General features: G+C 35.3%; 1 protein-coding gene across 1 annotated transcript in view; it reads right to left on the bottom strand.

Moving 5' to 3' along the window:
- Window positions 1-465: 465 nt before the first annotated feature.
- Window positions 466-12,756, bottom strand: part of LUZP2 (leucine zipper protein 2) — a 266,134-nt gene continuing 253,843 nt past the window's right edge. The window contains exons 8-9 of the mRNA XM_064288344.1: window positions 3,371-3,448; window positions 466-570 (exon numbers count right to left, since the gene is read on the bottom strand). Of these exons, the coding sequence (XP_064144414.1) occupies window positions 466-570; window positions 3,371-3,448 (183 nt within the window). The remainder of the gene's footprint in view (window positions 571-3,370; window positions 3,449-12,756) is intronic.

Genomic DNA, 12,756 nt, shown 5'->3' on the forward strand with positions numbered 1-12,756 from the left:
ACAGATTCCAGCTTTAACAAAAGTGACTTCAATTGGTTTGCGTGAACAAAAACTTGTATGGTTGGATTGCAATTTGCATTTTAAGACCAGTGAGGATCCACAACATTTCATCATCCTCCAGTTGATTTCAACAACTAGATCACAGTAGAACTAGAAATTTAAGTGAACAAGAATAATCAAGTGTTACATTGTATTTGGGTTCAAAACAGACCAATATATACCAGGAAGTTTACTGATGACAACAATGGTACACTTCCGTCTATAGGTGTTCATTTCAAAGGTTATTTTTGAAGGATCATAATTGGCCTGGAATCTTTCGGAAAATTTGTGGACTACTTTATAAAGTTACATAAAATTGTGAAAAAGTTGCATGCTTTAGAAACTTAGTATTTCCACCAAGCCTGGAGTCTAAAAAGAGTATGAAGACAATATCAAATGAATGTGTTAAATACAGTTTCCTGGTATTTACAGTATTGTTTCTTCTCTAGTTGCCATCTCTTCAAAGGCAGTCATTTTTTTTTCTGTTGATTTTTTCACCTCACATTCAGAACAAGGAGACATTTGTAATTTCTGTCAAACAACACAGGAAAGACAATTAAAAGGGTAAAAATACACACAAAATTTTAGATAAAAATCTAGAATGCTAATAGAATAGTAATGGAAATTCATGTATCTCAACAAATATTTTACAAAAATGTTTAGAAACTATATATTCAATAAGAATCTAATAACCAAAATATATATAAAACTTTGACAACTTAATATCAAAAAGACAAAATGAGCAAAGGACTTGAATGGACATTTCACCAAAGAGCACATTCAAATGATGACCAAACACATGAAAAGATGTTCAACATCATTAGCCATCAGAGAGATGCGAATTAAAACCACAGTGAGATACCATTTCACTCTCACTAAGATGACTTGAATAAAACAACAACAACAAACAAAAAAAAAAAAAAATGAAATAAATGTTGGTGAGGATATGGGTAAACTGGAACCCTGATCCTTTGCTGGTGGGAATGCAAAATGGTACAGTCATTGTGGAAAACACTGTGGCTGTTCCTCAAAAACTAAAAATAGAACTACCATATGACCCAGCAATTCCACTCCTAGGTATATACCCAAAAAACTTGAAAGCAGAGACTCAAACAGATACTTACATACTAATGTTTGCTGCAGCACTATTCAAAATAGGCAAAAGTTAGAAACAACCTAAATTACTATCAACAGATAAATGGATAAACAAAATGTGGTACATACATACAATGTAATACTACTCAACCATTTAAGAGAAATGAAGCCTTGATACATGCTACAGTGTGGGTGGAGCTTGAAGACATTATGGTGAGTAAAATAAGTTAATTACAAAAGGACAAATATTGGACAACCTCACTTGTATAAAAAGACAAGAAAAGGAAATGTATAGATACCAAAGTTTTATTAGTGATTACAAGGGGTGGGGGAGAGGGGGAAATTGGGGTTACTGCTTAGAGTTCTGGTGGCACAGTGGGTAAGAGTTCAGCTGCTAACCAAAAGGTTGGCAGTTCAAATCCACCAGCTGCTCCTTGGAAACTATATGGGACAGTTCTACTCTATCCTATAAAAATCTCTATCCTATAAAAATCACTATCCTATAGGGTCGCCATGAGTTGGAATCCCCTCAATGGCAACAGTTTTTTTCAATGGCTTATAGAATACTGAATTTTGGTATACGGCGATGGAAAAATCTCATTGATTAAGGGTAGGGTTACAGAGCCAATTATTGTAATTTCTATCAATAAGTGATATGCTTGTAAAAAGTTGAATTGGCAAAAGTTTTTTGATAGATTTACTTATAACAATGGCCAAAAAAAAAAAAAAAAAAGTAGTTGCTGAGGCTGCTTATATACAACCAAACACATCATGGAATTTGGTCCATTGGTTTGGTGGTTTAGAGTCATGGTTTCTGAGACATTTCAGTTAATTGGCCTTACAAAGTGTTTACTGCTTCTGTACTACCTCCTAGTTCACTGAGCAGTGCCTGGGGTCTTAAAAGTTTGCAAGCAGTCATCCAAAGCTCAACAATTAGTCTCTATTCACCTGAAGCAACAGAGAAAGGAGAGTCAAGAATAGGAGGAGGGAATGGACGTGTGGATAATTGGTTCAATGAACAACTGCCTCCTTTGCCATGAAACCAGAAGAACCAGATTATGCCTGGCTACCATTACTGAATATTTTGATCAAAGATTCTATAGAAGAATCCTGATCAAAAGGGGGAGAATGTGGAATCAAATTTCAAATTATCATGGAATCCAGAATTTCTGGAACTATGAGGGCTGGAAGAACCCCCAAAACTATTGCCCTGAGGTGATCTCTAAACCCTAATCCAAAAATATCCCGTGAAGTCTTCTGAAAACCAAACGATAGTTTAGCTTAACTAGTAATGAACATCTGCCTTGAGTATTATGCTTCTGTAAGATCTATCTTTATATAGGATCAAATGGATGACAGCAGCTTAAATCATTAGATAGAAACCTTAGGGGGGGCAGTGAGTTTCTGTGAATGAGGGAGGAATAATTCAGAAAAGGAAGATGATAACGGTTGCACAACTCAAAGAATGTAATCAGTTTCACTGAACTGTACACGTAGACATTGCTGAACTGGTGTATGTTTTGCTGTGTATAGTCTCAACAAAAACAACAACAAATAAAACAAAATACATTAAAAAAAATGGCAAACAAAAATGAAATAAATACCAATATCCTAAAACTTCTACTTCAGAGACGTATATAAAACATTTTACCTGAAAATGGCAAGATGTTTCAAGTACTATTTTGGCAAGATAAACCTGGTCAAAGACTTCAATTCTAATTCATTGAATGTAAAGGTTCAGAAATATTGTCTTTAATAAAACAAACACTAAAATTTGCACGCTACAACATTTTTGCTCAAAGGTAGAAAAGTACAAATAGAATTTCAGAATTTAGTTTCCGATGTGTTTATTTGGTGGCGGTGTTGTTTTTGAGGGAATTCGTACTTTTTTCTACCTCCTCCACGTCACAAAATGTTCTGAAAATTGTCTTTGTTCCAAAGGAATATGTGCTTGCTTTTTTTTTTTCCTGCTGTTTTTGTTTTATTTCTTGGTGGGATGGGGTGGGGCATTTCCCACACCCTGGATCATCTACCTGAGGACCTCATATAGTCAAACCCACAATCTGATGAAAAGTATAGCAGTCATGGCAAGTCCTAGTGGCACCAGGTGAAAGAACTTTCTTGTACTAGCAAATGTACAATCCCTTCACCAGCTATGAACAGAGAAAAAAGCACTGAAACCCATGGCATAAGAAGTGCTCTCCGGAATAACCAAAGCAAAACAAAATAAAAATACCTGTGAGGCAGGCTCTGATTCTGCAGTGGTGTTGCTTGAGGGACATGCTTTGTGGTTCATTGAGCAGGCCTTGCCCTCCTATAAAGGCAGAAATTGAAAATAAGTTAATGAAATTAAGTTAAATGAAGGAAAACAAAACAAAAACCTTGAATTCGTCCCATTGAGAAAGTTCCACCATTTTAATATATGCTGAAAGGTCAAGCTAGAGACAAAATCATCACAATGTGAGTGGAATCCTCAAGGACAGATCATACATTCATGGCGGGTTTCAGTGGTGCTATGGCAGTCGGTTACTATAAAGAAGATCAATTCCAATGGAAAGCTCTCCCTTTGTAAAAACTTAAAAAAAAAAAAAAGGTAAAGGATTATAAAACTGTTGAACCTTTGATTCATCTTGACTTTAAGATTTGAGTATATCAACTGTCTGTGTGCCTTCAGGAACATCAGATATTGCAAACCAGAAAGCAGTGAAAAAGAATGATCATCAATCTATCTTGCAAAAAAAAAAAAAAAACCCTCAATATCTTGAATATATAATATTTCTGGAACTAAAGTATTATATTTTCCCTATCAGGAAATCTCATCTCGTTCATTAGTCCTAGAAGTTTTAAAAGTGATGAAGTGTGGCATTCCTAAAATTATACCAGGTGGGTTTCATTTCTATTTTAGTCTAGTTAATGTATTGAATTTTCCTTTCCTTCCTTCCTGCCTGTCTGCCTGCCTGCTTGCCTCTCTCCCTCCCTTCTTTTCCTTCTTTATCCTTTTGTTCCTTCCTTTCATTCTTGTTCTTTTTTGTAAACATGTTTTTAAAGTATCAGCAAAAATATTTTAGTGGCAAATTTACATTTTTTTACTTAGAGATTTGTTGTAATCCTTCCCATGTGAAACAGAGAGCCTAGGAGTTTAATAATACATGTCCACTGAATAGTTTTCACCTTGAAAAGACAGTTTGTTTTTTGGAGGGTCAATAAAAAGGTGGAGACCAAAGCTGGCTTCTAACTCTAAGATTCTGTAAATTCTCCAAGTAGTTGGTAAATAAATCTGCATCTTCAATCCCAATTTTACAGCAGGAACATTTTTACCTATTCCTTATTCTCCAGCTATATTGCTCTTAATTAAACACAACCATGTTACCTTATATCTCATTGACTATGTGTACACTAGCTTCCCCCCAACCCCCTGCACTGGGAGATCCTGAAAACCACCTATCCCTTCCCTCCCTAGTCCATAGTTTCCACCACTAGAAAAATTCAGTCATCCTTGCCTGTTCTGAAGGTACTATGCATATAATTTAATTTTAGCATTTAACATTGTTTTTATATGTATAGTCATGCCCAGCTCCTCAACATATTGTGAATTTCTTGTAGATGGGGACTACATTTTACCAGCCCTAGAGCCCAGCTAGATGCCTACCATATAATAATTACTCAATAAATGATGAATGAATAAAAGCAAACATAAAAAAAAAAAAAGCAAACATAGGTCATGAAAATATTTCAATCCTGTAGAATTTTATTGACCATTTTATTTTTCAATTATTTTCAGCTTCGAATTTTTTTGTTGATACCATGTGTTTTTATTAATGAAATCATACTGAATTATTTAGGTATGAATTTTTGGTATTAACATGGATTTTCTTGTCACCTCACACAAGCCTACACTTTGAGTCTTTTGGGAGAAATGCTGTCTCACTTATTCTACCCCACAGTCCCTCAGGATCCAGAGGTACATATGTGTACTACATATGAATCCTCAAAATGTCTACTTCTCCTACCAAAATGCACACACCTCATAAAATACCCTGTGAAAATAGTAATTTACAGCACATGCCCGTTTCCTCAGTTTCAGACAGTCATAAAGGCCCCCACCTTGTGGCAGAATGCACTGTCAGTGGGAAAGCACCTTCCCAATAAACCTTAGAGACTGAAAAAGTAAGTGGTCACTATATGTACTGCTGGGTGTGAAAAGGTTTTCAGTGCTTGATTTTATTTATGTGTTTTTTTGTAACCAAGTTTAGATACATTTTATAAAGATTCTAACATGTGAACACAAAAACCATTCTTAAAAAAATAAAAATTAAATTAAAAGTTTGCTGTTGAATTGTTTCTGATTCATGGCAGTGCCATGTGCCAGAGTAGAATTGTACTGCAAGGGTTTTCAACGGTGGACTAAACCAACAAACTTTTGGCTAATAGTTGAGCACATTAAACTTCTGCACTACCCAGGGACTCCAGGGACTCCCTGTGCAAATGACACAACCTTGCTTACTGAAGTTGAAGAGGGCTTGAAGTACTTACTGATGAAGATTAAAGACTACAGGCTTTAATAAGGATTACACCTCAACATAAAGAAAGCAAAAGTCTTCACAACTGGACCAAAAAGCAATATCATGATAAAGAGAGAAAAGACTGATGCTGTTAAGGATTTCATTTTACTTGGATCCACAATCAATAACCATGGAAGCAACAGTTAAGAAATCAAATGACATATTTCATCAGGCAAATCTGCTGCAAAAGACCTCTTTAAAGTGTTAAAAAGCAAAGATGTCACTTTGAGGACTAAGGTGCATCTGACCCAAGCCATGATATTTTCAACCTCACATGCATGCAAAAGCTGGACAATGAATAAGGAAGACTGAAGAAGAATCGATGCCTTTGAATTATGGTGTTGGTGAAAAATATTGAATATACCATGTATTTCCAGAAGAACAAAAAAAATATGTCTTGGATATGTACATCCAGAATACTCCTTAGAAGCAAGGATGGTGGGACTTCATCTCACTTTGGACATGTTATCAGGAGGGACCAGTCCCTGGAGAACCACATCATAATTGGTAAATTAGAGGGTCAGCAAAAAAGAGGAAGACCCTCAGTGAGATGGACTGACACAGTGGCTACAATAATGGGCTCAAATATAGCAATGATTGTGAGGATGGCACAGAACCAAGTGCTGTTTCATTCTGTTGTGCACAGGGTCACTGGGAGTCAGAATAGAGTCGAAGGCACCTAATGACAACAACAAGGACTCCCTCCTTTCAATAAGTCAAAAATATAATGTAAAGGTGTGATTAGAACTATAAAAACAGAAATTAATAACTAAAATCGTGACTGTTTTATTCCAAGTTGCTTTGGGCAGATTCACAGAGAGATTTTCTAAGTTACCTAAGAAAGCAATCTGAGGTAAATGAATTTGAGTTGCATCTGGAACCTCGAATTTCCCTGAATAATTATTTAATTGTTCTGTTTTTATTATGTTAAACCAACTGAGTTTTTGTTTTCATTATACTTTCATTCTGACTCTGAAAAATAAACTAAAATAATTATACGGAATGCAGCTCAGAAAACATAATACATGCAGTAAGGAAGCCACATAGGGTAGGGTTTTCTAAAATACATTGGAGAGGATGGAATTAAAAGGTAGCATCAGTTTGGGAAAAACAGCTGATTTGAATATCATCAATCCATTTTCATCAGTGTAGTTCTTCTTAGAGTCTTTAACACATAATTTGTTAAACATTTGGTGTTGGATAATCTGTCCACATTAATATCCCAGGACAATAACACAGTCCTATGAAAGAGAGGCCTTTTGTTAATCACTACCCTAGCAATTCAAATGTATAGTGAAATTTGAGATCCACTTCTTTATGATGCACAAATGTATCAAATATCTTTAAGAAGGAGATACGACATTAATATTTTCTGAATATATTTATGTGGAGTATCATATCAGTCATTGTCATGAGAAACATATTTTAGGATTTACTGTGCAGTATATTCTTTCACTAACAGTAGCATGGCCAACTATGCCAGACAAGACTTTGATCATCCAGAGAATGAAGACTTATTAAATTTCAACATTAAAGGAAATGTTACGCTGGAAGATAACTCCAACCTTTTTGTAAAACTTTGATCCTGTAATGAATACTACATTTACATTTACTTTTGGCTTCACCAGTATTGTGGACACTTTATGGAATGAGGTTCATAAAATTATTAGTTATTTCTCAAGAAGGCAACAGAGATAAGGCCAATGTAATTTTAACTCGTAAGCATTTTGTCTTAATAAGCATCTTGTCAACCTTGTTATTGTTGAAGCAGACATTCACTTGGTGAGAACACATGGGACGTTTCTTCATAGCGTTCTCAGATTTATTCAATAAGATATGAGTTTAGAATTATTCTGGAAAATGCTTAGTATGGAATTAAACCAATGAGTCTGCTTCTAGGGAATCTACCTTGGAGACAAAATATGTAACTCCTAACAGTTGAAGATGTTCAACAATAAAAGGGCCTGCCCTATAAGGATATGAACAAACTGACATTGGGGACATTCAAATAGGCCATGGGAGTCTTAACTAGATAAATCCAATTTCATTTCAACTTTCAATAGGTCATATTTAACTACACTGAATCTAAGTCAATTTTTTAATTCTATCATGCCTCCCCTCCTCACTTTATTCGCCTCCTCACTTTATTCCCATAATAAATAGTAACCTGAAATTATATATGCAAATATTAACATATGCAGTACAATAATATATGCAAGCACATGATAGAAATATTGAGGTAACATGTATGACAGAAGAAAAAGAAGTTATTTTTCAGTTGTATTAAATTGTAAGTATTACAATATAAAGACAAAGATTTATCTATATGTGATTATACTTACAATGATCACTATTACAGCATTCTCAGGTGAAATGAATCTACATTTTTTTATTTGCTTCTTTGTCTCTGTCTTTCAACAGTAACTTTATGTTGGAATAAATTAATCCAACAGTTTTCCTATTAAACACTGGCCACTCTCTTTAAGTATCTTTCTTAGCTGCAATTGTAATAAAGGCCCATCTTTTCTCTGAGACCATGCCTCTCACTCTATAGCATAACTTTTCTAGGTGAAGATGATTTTTATAAGATTTTCTTATGAGTTTACTTTTCCTATTTGTCTGATCTGCTGCTGCTGTTTGAAAAATTGCCAGTAAGGGATTCGTACAGAGTAGATATGTTACTGTTGTCGATAGTTGCCGCTGAGTGGGCACGACGATCCCATGTATAACGGAAAGAAACATTGCCTTGGTATACTTGAGTCCGTGGTTACAGCCACTGTATTTTGAGAGTCTTCCAACCTAGAGGGCTCCTTTTCTGATAATATATCAGACAATATTCTGCTGTGAAAAATAGAGTCATTGGCTAATTTTCAGAAGTAGATCAGCAGGACTTTCTTCCCAGTCTGTCTTAGCCTGGAAGCTCCGCTGAAACCTCTTCACCATCGGTGGCCCTGTTGGTATTTGAAATACCAGTGGCATTGCTTCCAGCATCGTAAAAACATGCAAGCCTCCACAGGACAACAAACTGATGGATGCTGACAGATGGGTAGAGGGGGTAAATATGAGCAAGTACAAATGTATGGGACAGAATGAGTAATTCCCCTGGAATCAGGGGACATTGCTTATGTAATTGCTCTGTCACTAACTTGCTCCCTGAACCTGTCGTTTGTTAAACCTCTTATGATAAAGTGGGAAATAAAACACTGTAGAAGTATCTGACCCCGCCTGCTTCATCCCTTCAGGCTACCTTCGTTGTTTTTTTTTTTACAGTCTGATGACTTTCTGGCCTCTTTGATCCAGGTCATTCTCTGACCAAAGAAGACAGTTCAGCTACCTGGTGGATTAGACCTAAATGCCAGGAAATTAAAGACCCAGTAGTTAATTCTAAACCAGCGATGGATGAGAATTTGTAAATAAATTTGAGGCTAAACAGCAGTTCAAATTATAAATCCCTGAGCATCATATATCCTGTGGTGTTGAAAACTGTATACATTCTTTCTTTCTGCCCATCTCTCACATGTCTATACCTGTAAACATGACTGCTTAACTCCAGATTAAATCAAAACTTGTCCCTTCCCCAAATCCCCTTTGGTCATGTATGATTCACAAAATCTCTAGTCCCAAAAGAACAAGAAAGAAGATTCCTGAAGAAAAAAAAAAAATTCCTCACAATCATGTTGTAAACACTTCAAACTGCCTTCTCTATCCTTCTCATTTGAACAAATACTCACTTGGAACCCTGGGAGTCTTTTATGGTTAGTATAAAAACACAGGCTCTGCCAAATTTTCTGTAATATTTGTCTCCCAGTTGGTGTCAGGAGTGACAAGTGAGGAGTTCAACAGAGAGGACTGAGTTGGATGAGATGAGGGACTTGGAGGTTTTTCTTAAAAAGTAAGATGTGATACAGGAGCGGGGCTGTCAGCTCACCTTGATGCACCACAGCAAAGGCTCATGAGATGAATGTCTGGGCATTGAAAGAATAAGTCTTTGCTGTTACCTACTCAGATTCATTGATTTTCTTTTCACTATAACTGTTAAATACACACACGTAGGGCTTTTTGTCACACTGGTCTTTTCTTTGTCTCATCCCCCAACACAGCCTAGAGTAATTATTGACTTTTCATTCTTTTACTCCATCCTGGTACAACCTGGAAAGGACTTGTAATTCTTTGAAAGAGACAAAAAGGGCCATCTGATATGAGATTTTATGACAAAACAGTATAATATAATGGTGAAACCACGGGCCAAGAAGTCTGTGTTGAACCAATGTTCAAATTTTGAAATCCATGATTGACTAGCTTCGTGGCCTTGGAAAGGTTTCTTATTTTTTTTTCCCAATCCCAATTTCCACATTTTTAACATGTGGAACACTTTCACTTTATAAACTGTTGTAGGGATTAAATAAAATGATTTAAAATGCTTAGCTCAGTGCCCTCGGCCAGTAAAATCTCCATATGATGATGATGATGGAGATAAAGATGAATGTTGTAGGTAAAGAAGATAGCAGGTAATGTTAATGGGGTTTATTATCTAGCTTTTAAAACAGATGTACTATCGGTTAGATGGGAATTTTGGGGGGTCTTGTGCAGCACATTCACCATTTATAAAACAGGGAAAAGGAATAGCTCTAAATATATGTGATGGTTGTAAGGATTAAGTGAAGACAAAGTACCTGGAGCAAAGTACCTAGAATATATCAGATACTCAATAAATCTTAGCTATTTATATTATAACAAATCCCCTAATGTTACATATTCAACAAATGGGAGATTTTTCATATAATAATTGATGTGGTTGACTCAGTTTGGAAAGAAAGGTAATTTTACATTACCCTTTTCAGTTATATTTGCATTAATGAAATGCTATTCTCCTGTCATTGGAGGAAAAAAAATAAAATGGTAATCTGATCATACAGAAAAAAGTTATTAAAATAATAACAAACTGTTTTTTATGTAAAGCAAGGAAATAGAAACAATATGTTTACTATTGGCTAGATCACAATGAAATGAAATTCTTTCTCCCTCTGATAATGCTGGTGTAAAAATAAGTAATTACATTATTTATTAATTTATTATATATCTGTCCAGATATTTTAGAAAATAATTTAGTAGGGTAGATACATGGGGTTTAATTATGTTTATACTCCAGCGTATTTCACTTTGGGGAAAAAAAACACACACACACAAAACTTTGCACTCAGAAGTATTATTATGGTAACTTGAAAAATAATAGGGTGGCTAGTTGAACAAGGAAACAATACCAAAAAAAAAAAAAAAAACCAGCATAATTAACGACAAATGCATAACTGGGCAACCAGAAATTCCACCAACAAAAAACTATATATGACAGATAGAAAAGTCCAGTTCACTAAACTTATTTAAGGGACAGAATAATTTTTAGAATATTCCAAAGGAAGAAACAGTTGGAATTAAATATTCAGTTACTTAAAACCTGAATGAATTTTGGTTCATTTTGTGTCAAAACAAACCAAATCATTGTTTATAAAATGTACTTGTCACATTTGTAATTTTGAGTTATTTTAAGAAATATTATTAAGCATCTGCTGCATAGGGTCAAAAACCCGGTGACGTAGTAGTTGAGTGCTATGACTGCTAACCAAAAGGTCGGCAGTTCGAATTCACCACGAGCTCCTTGGAAATTCTATGGGGCAGTTCTACTCTGTCCTATAGGGTCGTTATGAGCTGGAATCCACTCAATGGCAATAGGTTTTTGTTCTGTTTTTTGATATGAGTCGGCATCCATTTGACCACAATGGATTTGGGTTTGGTTTTTGGAAGACAAGTATGTTGATAGGTGCCGAAGGCAATATAAAGATTTGTATAGTCCCTGTCCTCAAAATACTTATAATCTAATGCAATAAGAGAATCTTACACACATAATCAAAATGCAAGGTGGACTGTGACACAGGATAAAATACTTTACAGACCATGTGATATGGGAACCCAGACAAGTGAGCAAGAGCCACAGAATCATGAATCAGATGAAGCTTTGTGTTTGTCCATCAGTGACTGGTCAATATCCTTATAATAATAGCATGCTTTTTGTGTTATACTTACTTACCAAATTAATAAATAAGCCATTATTCTTAAGAAGTCCATAAGATTTCTCATTAGAAATCACAATTAGGTTCCCATTTCACATACTCTAAATTAAGATATTATAGGAAGATAAGCATGGAGATTGCTATTTAATGGGGAGAGCATCAAATTTTTCTGAGGACCTTGAAAACTAATCACTTTGACATTATCTGGAGGTGTGCCAGATCCTTCTTGCAAAGGACCATAGTAGCATGATGCCAGTTTCTTCAGATGGTGTGATGGAAGTGTATCCCAGAGTGACAATGCAGTGTGATCTCTGGGCCCTTTTACAGCAGGGCATGACTTTGCTTAGGAAATTTTGTTAACCAAACATCTGCCAACATCTCATCAGGGCCAACAAATGTCACACAATGAATAATGGATATACAGCAAACTAGCATTTCTTAACTCTCTGCCAAATTCAGCTTTAATTTGAAAAAGCTGGCATAATTTTCTACCTATAACTCTGGGGTTTATTTTATACACATTTTTTTCTTCTCATTTCCCTAGATAACCTTTTGTTGTTGTATGAAGCCCCCCTTGGGGTTTGTAAGCACTTATAAAAGCAGGAAACCGTGAGAGGGCTCCCAGGGCTAATTATAAGTTGTCGTTGCTTTTCATTTTCTCAGCACATTGAGAAAAATTAAATGTTTGCTGCCTATAGGAATCAGAAACATTGCAAAACATATTTACAGTTAGTATTAAGTCTTGATCCCTAAGTGAAAATTAAAATAAAATGTGCAATATCTTTAATTTTGGATACTCAATTAAACAATATAAGGCACATTTGCAAGCTGCTGGAAAATGGGATGAAGCAGGTACATCCTTTGTTTTGTCAATGTGACTCCAATATTATCATTTAAACAAAATTGCTTTTAAAATAATTTAGAGAAGCCCCAAACTGATAATTCAATATGCCTCCAAACTCTTAGTGATCCATTTCAAATTTTCTAAGTCTATT

This window comes from Loxodonta africana, chromosome 7 (genome assembly GCF_030014295.1).
Source record: "Loxodonta africana isolate mLoxAfr1 chromosome 7, mLoxAfr1.hap2, whole genome shotgun sequence".
NCBI classification, from domain to species: domain Eukaryota; kingdom Metazoa; phylum Chordata; class Mammalia; order Proboscidea; family Elephantidae; genus Loxodonta; species Loxodonta africana.